At 40.3% G+C, this 11,713-nt stretch overlaps 1 protein-coding gene across 2 annotated transcripts in view; it reads left to right on the forward strand.

Moving 5' to 3' along the window:
- LOC146478034 (5-oxoprolinase-like) overlaps positions 1-10,214 on the forward strand; it is a 37,679-nt gene extending 27,465 nt beyond the window's left edge. Inside the window, exons 30-40 of one of the 2 annotated variants that reach the window (XM_085112725.1) lie at positions 138-247; positions 398-472; positions 846-902; positions 2,013-2,102; positions 2,761-2,895; positions 3,913-4,062; positions 4,832-4,906; positions 5,911-5,993; positions 6,761-6,921; positions 8,116-8,213; positions 8,512-10,214. In XM_085112725.1, the coding sequence (XP_084968851.1) occupies positions 138-247; positions 398-472; positions 846-902; positions 2,013-2,102; positions 2,761-2,895; positions 3,913-4,062; positions 4,832-4,906; positions 5,911-5,993; positions 6,761-6,921; positions 8,116-8,213; positions 8,512-8,685 (1,208 nt within the window). In that variant the 3' untranslated portion in view covers positions 8,686-10,214. Of the gene's footprint in view, positions 1-137; positions 248-397; positions 473-845; positions 903-2,012; positions 2,103-2,760; positions 2,896-3,912; positions 4,063-4,831; positions 4,907-4,958; positions 5,034-5,910; positions 5,994-6,760; positions 6,922-8,115; positions 8,214-8,511 lie in introns of both variants that reach the window. The other variant, XM_085112724.1, reaches the window with a different exon arrangement.
- Positions 10,215-11,713: the final 1,499 nt, after the last annotated feature.

The following is an 11,713-nucleotide window of genomic DNA, read 5'->3' on the forward strand; positions in this document are numbered from 1 at the left end:
TTTTGACAACCTGCTAAACAATCTTTCATGCACGGTTTCTGTAATTATGATCGGTACGATTGCTAATTAAGATTGTGTCAGTGATCGTATTCGTTGGCTGATAAAGTAATGTTCGATGTTCCGTTCATGATCAACAGCTTTGATTGAGAAGTTGATGGAACCCGGAAAGTATCCCGGATGTAGCGGAACTCGTAATCTCCATGACAACCTGTCAGACCTCAAAGCACAAGTGGCAGCCAATCACAAGGTATCCTCTCTCTTACTTACCTTCTGTTTTAACATAACTGTATCACACTCCTTGCGTTGTTTAATTTCCACCTCTTCCTCCTTAGAGCTGTTATGTTGGACTTTATTTATCTGTCTTGTCTGTAAAACTCGTTTCTTGTTCGGTTTTTAGGGAATTAAGCTTATTAGTGGCTTGATAGACGAGTACAGTCTACCAGTTGTGCAGGCGTACATGAAGTACATTCAGGTAAGGTAACACTATTCCCGGGCCCGGTTGTTCGAAAGCCGATTATCGCTAATCATTAAAATTAAAAATGTTTTTAATAGGATAGTTATAAGCTAATGGTATAGTAAAATCTTAGTCAAAGATAAGGGAGAAAATCTTTTGGAAGAATCTTTATTGATTAGTAATTAAACTTGAATCAAAGTTCACGTTAACCTTAGGATTAACTTAATTGGTTTTTCAACAACGGAGCCCTGATGGATTTCGTTTGACTAAAACGTTTCCAGCGTTCCTGATTTCAAGTTCTGAACATTTGTCATGTCAAGTTTTATTCTTTGACAGATGAAATAATCGTATTGCGAATTTTAGAAAGTGTTTTTGACTGTTTTAATTTTAGAACAACGCTGAAGTAGCTGTTCGAGAAATGTTGAAACAAATTGCAGCGAAAACGAAGGTAAGGATATCAAAACTTGGGAACGCATGCTAAACACCGTTTCACTTGTTCGAATTTTTCGCGTCGAGAACTGAATCTTCATCTCTTTCTTTTGTCTTTGCCTCTTCGTGTGTTTCTCCAGTGTGTATGTTTTTCCAATCTCAATCTCAAAGGTTGCGTTCCTGTTGGTGAAACTAAGGAAGCAAGGCAACCGCAGACTTAAAACGCGCGCTCGTTACAGTGGAATCCCCCCATAGGATGATGCAGTGGTGAGAGCACTCGCCTCCCATCAATGTGGCCCGGGTTCGATTCCCGGACTCGGCGTCATATGTGGGTTGAGTTTGTTGCTGGTTCTCGTTCTTTCTTTGAGGGGTTTTTCTCCGTGTACACGGTTTACCCCTCTCCTTCAAAACCAACGTTTCAAATTCCAATTCGATCTGTAGAGTGTCCCCACACTGCAAAGCGCATTTGATCATCTCGTCATGGAATTATGCGCTATACAAATTTCATTTGTCATGGAATTTTGGTCGTAATACGGGTTAGTGACAAATTTTGATAACCTACAAAAAGGAAACAAACGCAAGGAGAAAATAGCATAGGAAGGCGACATGAATAACAAAGTGAATTTGCCTTAAAACCAGTTACCACATATAGCTGGAAAAGTTAACGTTTATTTGTTTTCTTGGTCAATTTGTGTTTTTCCCGTTAAGGCCACTTGGTATTTTCAGTGTCGAAATTTCGTATTAACAGGGCGAATGTATAACGAAAATAACAATTTGAAACTCAGTCCTTAAAGTTAGCGTTGGTCTAGCCTGCATGACAGGCGTTTATTTAGCCAAGCGCGAAGCACGAGACATCGAGCGTGAAGCGCGTGACCCGCGCGCGGAGCGCGAGGCGAGAGGGGAAAAAAATGCCTCCGCTCATTGCTCGTGTCTCAAGCTTTGCGCTTGGCTAATAAACGCTTGTCATACAGGTTGGCGTTGGCCGCATTAACGAGTAGGTACGGTTAATGTGATTTTTAGATTGGAAAAGGAATGATTATTTGTCTGGGCCACGAAAACTCGGGATGATCGAAAAGTGGGGTTTCACTGTAGGTGCTTCATCATTGTTATTTCTTGTTTTGCTTTGTAGGAGCGCACTGGAAAAACAGTTTTATTCTCTGAGGATCACATGGATGATGGTTCGCGCATTAAACTCACGATATCCATTGATGAGAAGGAGGTATGTTGTAATCAAATAAAAAAATTTCTATATTTTATTCTCAGTAGTTAGTTCAGGAAGTAATATTATATTGATATTGTCAGTATTACAATTTTCTATTTAAGTACTTTTACAAAACCAAGAGACTGATTGTAAAGCCCTGTTGATCTGTTTTTGTAAATAGCGCTCTAGAAGTAATAAATTATTTATTATTATTATTATTATTATTATTATTATTATTATTATTATTAATTATTATTATTATTATTATTATTATTATTATTATTATTATTATTATTATTATTATTATTATTATTATTATTATTATTATTATTATTTCTTATCTAAATTGCCATTTTTACCATGTTCCTTTTTGCTTTGGGCACTTACTCGGTTAGTTCTATTAGCTATTTGGGTGTCCCAAACTTCACACAATTAACAAAGTTCTAAAAAAAAATTTCTTTTTGTCTTTACTCTATTTACTGCATCCTTTATACTAATGTGTGTGACCCAGTTATAAAAAATAATCATCTCTAAATATTCGTGTGAGTTAAATAAAATTGACTTGACTTGACTTGAAACAATGGATCATTGTCACTGTATTCCTCGCCTCTCTACTCCCTCAAACCTACCGGAACATAAGCATATATGTTTGAGTGTATCTTTGTTATCTTTACAGGGCAGTGCAGTGTTTGATTTCGCGGGGACTGGACCGGAAATGTATGGCAACTGTAATGCACCGCGCGCCATCACTTTCTCTGCCATCATCTACTGTCTACGGTGCATGGTCAAACACGATATACCGCTGAACCAGGTAACTAACAACATTTTGGACTTACTTGTTTAGACTATCTCGATTTGCTTGTTTGCGTAGAAGCCCTGTGTTGGATTGTAATTTCGCACTGCTGGTTTTTCGTGGTCAGAATAAAAAGAAAAGCGAGGGCCCAACTTTTCTACCATTTCACTCTAGATCGTTAGCTTGGATTTGTTTAGTGTTCGTATTCTAAAAAAAATCCAAACTATTCTAGGAGAAAACCCAAAGAAAATGACTCAAATTTCTGCAAGGCTGATCGGACTGAGTAGAAAACTTAACACGGCAGCGACATGATAAAGACCAAACCGAGAATGCCTCGGGCAACTTTGACTGCCAAAAACAAAATCAGCGAGTGTTTGATGCTAAGATACACTGAGTTATTTGCTTTAATTGAAAAACTTTCAAAATTGTGCTTGGGGTCCGAGGCACCCCTTATAGGTTGATTGCACGTTACGTCATGGCGGCCAAATGGATGGTTAGGAACATGAGATTTTTCTCCTCTGGGAGTTAACTTCCATTTTTATGCCAACTATGTGAGCAAATTTTCTTTTGTTTTGGCGCCAACATGGCGGCAATGCAGTCAACCTATTGGCTGCGCAAGCAACTGTTCTCTTCAAAAAGATGGAAAGAAAAATGAGAGAAAAATTCTTGATCGTAAATCCTCCTTTCCGACCACGTGAAATCAAAATTGAGTAGTGAAAACCCAAACCTGACTTCTGGTCATTCGCAGCAATCCTAGAAAGCAAATGAAGAACGTATACTGAACCGCTACGAAGCGCGGGAAACACAAGAAAGCCAAGTTGCACGTTTTGCTTGGGTTTAAAAATAGTATCTGTGCTGTGATTGGTCCGTAGAACACGTTACGGCCGGGAGGAAATTAAATCAAACAAATAACTGCTTTCAACGGTCGAAAATTGCTCTACGCACAGCAATACAGATTAGACGTGTTTTGTGTTGCATTTTACTCAGCTTTCTTTTGCCTGCTCACATTTTAACATTCATTTTTCCCGCCATTAGGGTTGTTTAGCGCCAGTAAAGGTGATCATCCCGCCTGGCAGTATCTTAGATCCAACAGAAACCGCGGCTGTTGTTGGCGGGAATGTGTTGACGAGCCAGCGAGTTGTTGACGTTGTATTAAAAGCCTTTGAAGTATGCGCTGCGTCACAGGTGGGTCATGTGATGTTAATCCGGCATGTGAGGGTAATCCGGCATCGCATAGTACAGTGAACGTTTTCCGTCAATACATCGCGTTTTAGACTTGGCTTGTTTGCTCCATCCTTTGTGTTCACTGGCTAACCATAAAATGAAGAAAAAATATTCTAAATTGTTGTCTCAATTAATTGTTTCCGGTTTTGTTGAGATTTTGCCACTTTTCTGCTGTTTTAGTTGGACAAAACTGGCTTTTAAAGGGCTAAAGGCGGTCGATAAACGTACCAAATGATGGAAAATCCATCGTGACCACATGGCAATGCCTGCCGTTCGCGTTTAACGCGAATATTTATCGCTACCTGAAGTTTTCACATAGCGAGTGAAAATGCGAAAGTGGCCTGGTAAATTTTAGATATCTAACGCTGAAGGTCTGAACCCTTACTGATTCACTGTCATTGGGCAAAAAGTGAGCTGCAATGACTTTCGTCAAACTAAAACCACACTTGACCAATCAAGACAAAGCAAGCAATGTAGTCCGCCCATTAGAACTTGCATCGGTGCCAAGGGCGGGAAAACGTGCACCAGGTGCCAAGCGCGGGAAAACACTGGTCAACCACAGGTAAGCCAGCCAAGTCACGATTACTTTTGGTTTCATTCCTCACTGGTTGCATGAAACGTTTCAGTAGTATTCAGGCTAATTACACTGTGTACAGCTTAGCTGAGGCAAACAAAACAAGCGATTAATATTGGCAGCAGTCCAAAACCGCTATGTCGTCCTGTACTGCAGGGTTGCATGAACATAACAGCTTTTGGAGATGACTGCTGTCAGTACATCGAGACGATCAGTGGTGGAAGTGGGGCGGTAAGTTGTTTTTTATTTGTGTTCTAATTTAATTCCTTCACCTATGTGGCAGGGCTGCATGAACAACACCACATTTGGCGACAAGGGATGTGGTTACTACGAGACAATCTGCGGGGGATCTGGTGCGGTGAGTCACACACTTCGCTCCTGACATAACCTCTTCAGACTAACCAACAAGCCTTCAATGGCTCCTACCAACTGTTTTCGGTCTCAACTTTGCGTTTAATTTTTGCCCCAGTATAGTTACCTATTGTTGAAGGACGCGAGATTTTGCTGAGGTCCAGAACCTTGATTATTTCAAATTAATATTTTGAGGTCGATTATCCGATCAAAATTCGAGGACAGCTTCCAAACGTACTCAATTGGTTTACACGCCACAGTTGGTCGGCCCGATTGGAAGGCCCGAAAGTGTCAGAGCGCGAATCGCACGTGTTTTTTGACACTCGATATACGGCCGATTCCTGAAACTGTCTGAAAATCAGTCCGATTAAGAAACTCTGTTACAGTGCAACAGGCTTGTTTTTAAGTCGGGCGAGCGGCCATATCGATCAAAATTCAAATTTAAAATCTGGTGTCAAAATACACGTACGATTTGTCCTCCGACAGTGTCGACCCGACAAACCAGGCTTTACTCGACAACATAACCGACAAATTTTGTTTCAGTGTCGCATTTTAGAAAGCGAAAATGTATGTAACATGTAAATTTGACCAACCTATGGTCTCGAGACAGCGCACGTAAAGCTAACCAAGATACGTATCGCAACCGTTCGTACCATATCAAGAAATGATGGTGACTTGTAAATTTACCCATAATTCTTAGCATACGGTAACCCTAAAAACCGTCGCCCATAAAAAAGCACAGAAAAGTTCTAGAAACTTCAAACCTAGCATACACAATGTTGTTAGCACAGCGACGAATTTGGCAAACAATTATAGCTTTCTAGTTTCTGTGATGTAAAAGCCCTCGTCATTGTGGCTTGTTCCAACACTGTTTTCTTTCACAGGGTCCTACATGGGACGGTCGTAGCGGTGTCCATGTTCACATGACAAACACCAGAATAACAGATCCGGAGATCATCGAAAGAAGGTAGTTATCAGTGAAAATTATCAGGGGAGGGAAAAGATCTACCCCAGTGGTCGATTTTAAGAAGGGACCGAAGTTTTGAGGGGCCGCAATGTTGTACAGTGTGCTTCTAAGGTGTTCCATGGTATTGCAGTGCGCATCCTTACTGCGCAGAATTTCCTGCTTGCACGAATGAGGAAAAAAAAAACATTGGGTTAAGCTCAGTCAATAATTAATTAAATGGTTATTTCTCCTAAAGGGCCACGGTGATTTTTTTTGTTGTTGTCCTGTCAGTAATCTTCCTTGTCATAAAGGATTTTAAAAGAAATTCCATCAGACCAGAAAACTAGTTATCGCTTGAAACCTAGAGACGCCCGAGAGAAACGTTTTGAGCCACTACTGCTGAATGCTGTGCTTCTCTGTTCAAAGGCTATCTTTAACTATCTCAAGTACGTTATACGTCAAAAGCATATCGTAGTAAGTTATATTTTGCTTTTTCACGTTAACTGTCTTTGACTGTTTCTTGTGCTCGATGCATCGCCTGTAGTACGTTGTTATGGGTTCTGTCTTACCCCTTTACTGACCGCAAAGACGCACATTTCGGAAGCCATCATGGGGTGATTTGAATATTGTAATTCTTTCAGAGGCATGATGACCTCTTCATTGTACTCTACAAGTTTGAACGTTTGACTATTCAAATGAAAGCTGCTGAGCAACACTTGCTCGTGGTGTTGGTTATTTGTTTGTTTTGACATTTTTATCCTTTGATGTAGTTTTTTCTCTGTTTCTAGGTTTCCAGTGATCTTGCGCCGTTTTCATCTTAACCCTGGTACAGGCGGAAACGGATTTCACAGGGGAGGTGACGGGGTCGTGCGTGAGTTGTTATTCAGGAGAGCCCAAGTTCTCTCTGTTCTCGGAGAGAGGAGAGCCTTCCGGCCCTACGGAATTAAAGGTAGGGTCCTGAGTTTTCGAAACGTTAATTAATTTTCATTTGTTTGAGGGTGTGGATGAGGCCAAACTTAAAATTTGCCTTCTTTAATTAAGCTACGACTGAAGAAATTGTTTGAATAGTTTTAAGGCATGAAATCTTATTGGCCGAGCAGAATACAGATAAATCGGTTTATTAATAATAATAATAATAATACTAATTATAATAATAATGACCTCTTCAGCATAAAATGCTGATATCAATAAGGGCCCTGCAAAAAAGAAAAGAACCTAAAAGACCTAAAAAGCGTAAAAACAGCCACTAAATTTAAAGTAATTAATAAGCTTGTGATCTAAAAAATTATAAAATACGATAAATAAAATTCAGTGAGGTTAGAACTTAAGACGTGTTTCTTTTAACCAATCTAACTATCAAAAATTTCGTTTTTTTCCAAACTTTGATTGCATTTCAAAACATCTCTGCGTTAGGAGGTAAATCGCTCGAAGTGCTGTCTGTAGCTGTTTCCAGGCGATTTTGCGTTCAATGTTGCGAACTTAAATAGCAAAGTTCTTCGTTCCCAGGTGCTGTCCTTTTCCAGGAGAGACACTGGGAACGAGTTTTTTTCAGGAGCCCAGGCAATCTCGTACCCAGAGTCCTCAGGCCCTTTGGCCAGCGTTTGGTCGCCAGGAGAGACGTCGCTGGCCAAAGAGCCTGAGGACTCTGGGTACGAGATTGGAGCCCATTTCTATGGCCTCCTGGATCCCTATAATCCTTGTTTGTTCAATTATGGATTGGTAACGCCCCTTTTTCCTTCTCGTTCGTTTTTAGCTCAATCAGAATCTCAACTGTCCATACCTGTCCCATAAATACCTTTTAATCTTATGTATAAAGAATCTTTCAACCGGAAGGTTTTTCAAGAGATGTTTTGTTCCCATGAACGGGCAAGCTATGTGTGAATAGAGTATGCCTAGCCCCCTGTTAAACGTGCCCTCTCCCGCACGAACTAGCCTGCGAGCGGGCGCTCTAATTTGTTTCGCGCGAGTTTAAGTCCGACAAGCTTGGTGAACTGGGGGCAGCTGGTTCGAGAGAAAGCGCTTCGCCGCGCATGTGCTTTTAACTCGCGGCTTCGCCGCTCGCGTGAAACAAATAAGACCGCCGATTCTCAGGCTTCGCACGAACCTTTTCTCCGTAATAAAAACAATTTTTTGTGGTCTTCAGGCGGTGAGCCGGGTTCTCCAGGTTTAAGCCTGCTACTAAAGGCGGACGGTCGAACTATCAACTTGGGAGGCAAGGCATCAGTCAACATCAAACCCGGGGTAAGTAAGTGAGTAAATAAGAAATCTAAGCTATCAAGGTACCCTCAGCAGCACTTGCTTGGCTACGATGCTTAACTTATCGCCAAAGGAGGATGCGTTCACCCCCTCCAAACTTTGCTGCTCATAGAAATTCCAATCTTGATTTCTGCAACAATTTTCTTCGTTTCCAGTAGTCTTTTGGGCTGCTGATTCCAACTGTCGCACAAATTATACTTTGTTTTCTCTGTTTTGTTTGCGAGTTTGTAAGTATAAGCAGTCGACAAGCTAACTAATGAGTGTGGATGTTTTATACTTCCAGGATTGCTATCGTGTCCAGTCTCCTGGTGGAGGTGGTTATGGAGCACCCGCGGAAAGTCTGGTACAGGAAAGTCAAATCGGAGACCCGCCGACACAAAGTGAACAGGGAAAACAGCAATACTTTGCGGCCTGCGGAAGTTTGCACAACTACAAGATGATGCAAGAGTCAGCTTAAACTGTGGAGGAACTTACCGCAATAGATTTTAGGAAAACAAATTAAAAAATTATTAATAGGGTTTTATAAAAATTAAGGTTGCAGCCGGTCTGGATGGTAATTGAAATGTTTGAAAATTGAGTGGTAGTTATAACAAATTTGGGAATATAACTCCAATTACATACATTCCTTCCTCTCCTCCGTACATTTCTTTATGTTATAGTAACAGTGTATTGTGATCTATTAATTGGTAACTAAGGTTACTTTCTGTTTCGTAGCTCTTTCGCCATCATTCTTAAATTTACCAGGGGCACCCAATCGGTGGAATATCTGTTCGAAAAGGCATTACCCGCCTCAGAAATTTAGATTAAATTGTATACAGACAAACTAACGTTTTCTTGAGCAAAAGGTCACTGCAAACTTTCGCAACGCTGCAAAACCGATCCTTTTTTTCAGAGGAGTTATTAAAAAGAAAAAAAAAACAAAGAAGGCCAGCTACAACAGTGGACGTATTGTCTTGGAAAATTACCCCGTGCCCCCGTTCATTATTGGAGTTTTCAATTCAATCCATGGGACGACAATTTCTACAATAACATTGAAATTTGGAGGGGGGGAGGGGGAATTGTTCCAACACATGAGTCCAAGGTTGTAGCATTTTCGTAAAGTAAACAGTCGCTCGTAAACTCGGGAAATAAGATTCAGTGACTAGATATTTTCGGCAATTTAAAGTCTCAGCTTAAGAATCGGAACCGATCAAACTATGTTCGCTTCCACAAATTTGCCGTTTATAAGGCCATAAAATGACGGGGGAATACAGGAAACAGCTTTTGAACTATTTTGCTTGAATATTCTCGTTGGGTGCCCCTGACTTTACCAACGAATTCATAAACCAAGGGTCAATTTAATAAAACTTTAACACTAATTGTAGCTAACAAACTGTGCCCTTGTCACCCTTGTAATTACACACATAAGCAGAAAATCCTCTCAACAAACATTGTTTGAAGTCTTAACTGAGTATTATTAAGAACTTTAATGTGGCTGCTCTTTCATGTGTTTGCACGTAAAAGCAAGGGCTCAGCATGTGAATGACAAGTGTAACAATTTTATTAAATTGACCCCAGCATTGAAGAAGTCGTTATTTTCTTTATATAAAGCACCTTCCAAAGGCAAGCACTCTTCAAGAGTGTCAAGGTTTTTACGACAAAGCAAGGAACATTAAATTATTTTCTATTTTCTTGATAGCTTTCTGAGTCGTTTGGCTCGCGATGCGATGGGAAACGCGACGTTTCGACCGCTTCTTGCTGGCTTTCATCAAGTGATGATCCGGGTAGTTGCGTATCACAGTATGTAGCACAACTGGTGATTGGTGAATTCCGGTCCTCGCTATTTTTATTCTAATTAGGGACGCTTGTGAAACTTTTTGAAAACGAAAACAATAGGTAGTAATAATTGTCGCTATTTTTATTTTTCACATACAGTTTATTTTTATTAGAACGTGGATTCACTTTAATAGCTACGTGGGGAAATAAAGAACAGATTCGAAAAAATGACAGTGTTTGTTTTAGCATGAGAAGGAAGGGGTGTCTAGAGAAAAGGCATAGGAGAGTTGAAAGCTAAGTTAAAAGCACTCTTAAAGGGAGGGGTTCACGGTTCTGTGCATGTCCATGAATCAAAATACTTTTTCGCCTTTGCTCGCTATGACCCAAGTCTGTTTAATTTAATTTGTTGTTTATGAACCATTCGGAATGGAATAGGTAACTCGGGTGGTAATTTTTTCATATGATTGCGTTATTTCGCATGCAAATAACTGTAAACACATCAACCGTGGAATAAATCCTACGGGTCAACACTAAATTCAATATCGACAATATGAGTACAATCCACTAGCATTTTCTGTGAATTTTGGTCATCAGTCATTTTGCTAGGACTAATTATAGAATGTGATTACTGAAGTATATGTGAGTGGGATTTTTAAGGCCATAAAGTTGATAAGAAAGAGAAAAAAGCATTTAGATTCATGCACATGCGCTGAAATGTGAACCCCTCCCTTTAAGAAGGTTGTTTTAACAAAGAAACCAGTGCGTTATGGGGAGTTAGTTTCTGCTGCGTTGTTGGGAGAGTGGAAACGAAATGTATTTGGTTTTATCAGCTTTGTTGATAAGGTAATTTTGGCCACCGTAAAGAGATTCGAAAGCCTACGTTTCGAGAATTATATTTAAGAATTGGTTCATGCTTAGCGTGCGTATATCGAGTTATGGATGCACGCGGGAAGTTTGGAGAGCACGAGAGAAGCGTAAGAGTTGCTCGAGGCGTAGCCGAGAGCAACTCTAGCTTCTTGAGTGCTCTCCAAACTTCCCGCGTGCATCCATAACTCGATATACGTACAGCTAAAAGCATGAACCAATTCTTTTATAACATAGTGAAAATAAAGTAAATGATCAGTCCTGGAAAACAGGTTTTGTTCCTCATTTATTACAAAATTCTCTGTACAAAAAAAGGCGAAAAGTCCTGGTTTCCCATATCGGTTTAATCTTAAAGTTTCATTAAGCTTCAAGCTCTTATAAATATACATTATTTATGGTGTAAGTCTCTCTGTGAAAGTTTTTTAATAACACAGCGCGTGCATGCTTCCCTCGTGTCTGACTTGCACACGTCATCGGATGGACGCACGGCCGTGCGTATGTTGAGAAATGTACCATGATGACGCCAACAGGAATTACTTAGGATGCACGCGCGCTATGTTATAATAGGGAATGGATTCGCTCTGGAGAAGAGCAAACTGAAACGCTCGAAACGTCAGCTTCCGAATCTCTTTACGGTGGCCAAATTACCTAGACAACTAATTTGATAAAACCAAATACTCGTTACTCATATCTTACTCATGCTTGTACCGACGCTGGTTCCGACCTTGTACCGACGCCGGTTCCGACCTTGTACCGACGCTGGCTCCGACCAAGTACCATGGTGGCCGATGTTTGCCATTCATATTTTTCGTTGTTTTGTTTACATTTTACATAAAATTTTTGATATAAATCAAAATTAAATCAAT

This window comes from Pavona decussata, unplaced genomic scaffold (genome assembly GCF_977016875.1).
Source record: "Pavona decussata unplaced genomic scaffold, jaPavDecu1.1 SCAFFOLD_67, whole genome shotgun sequence".
Lineage (NCBI taxonomy): Eukaryota > Metazoa > Cnidaria > Anthozoa > Scleractinia > Agariciidae > Pavona > Pavona decussata.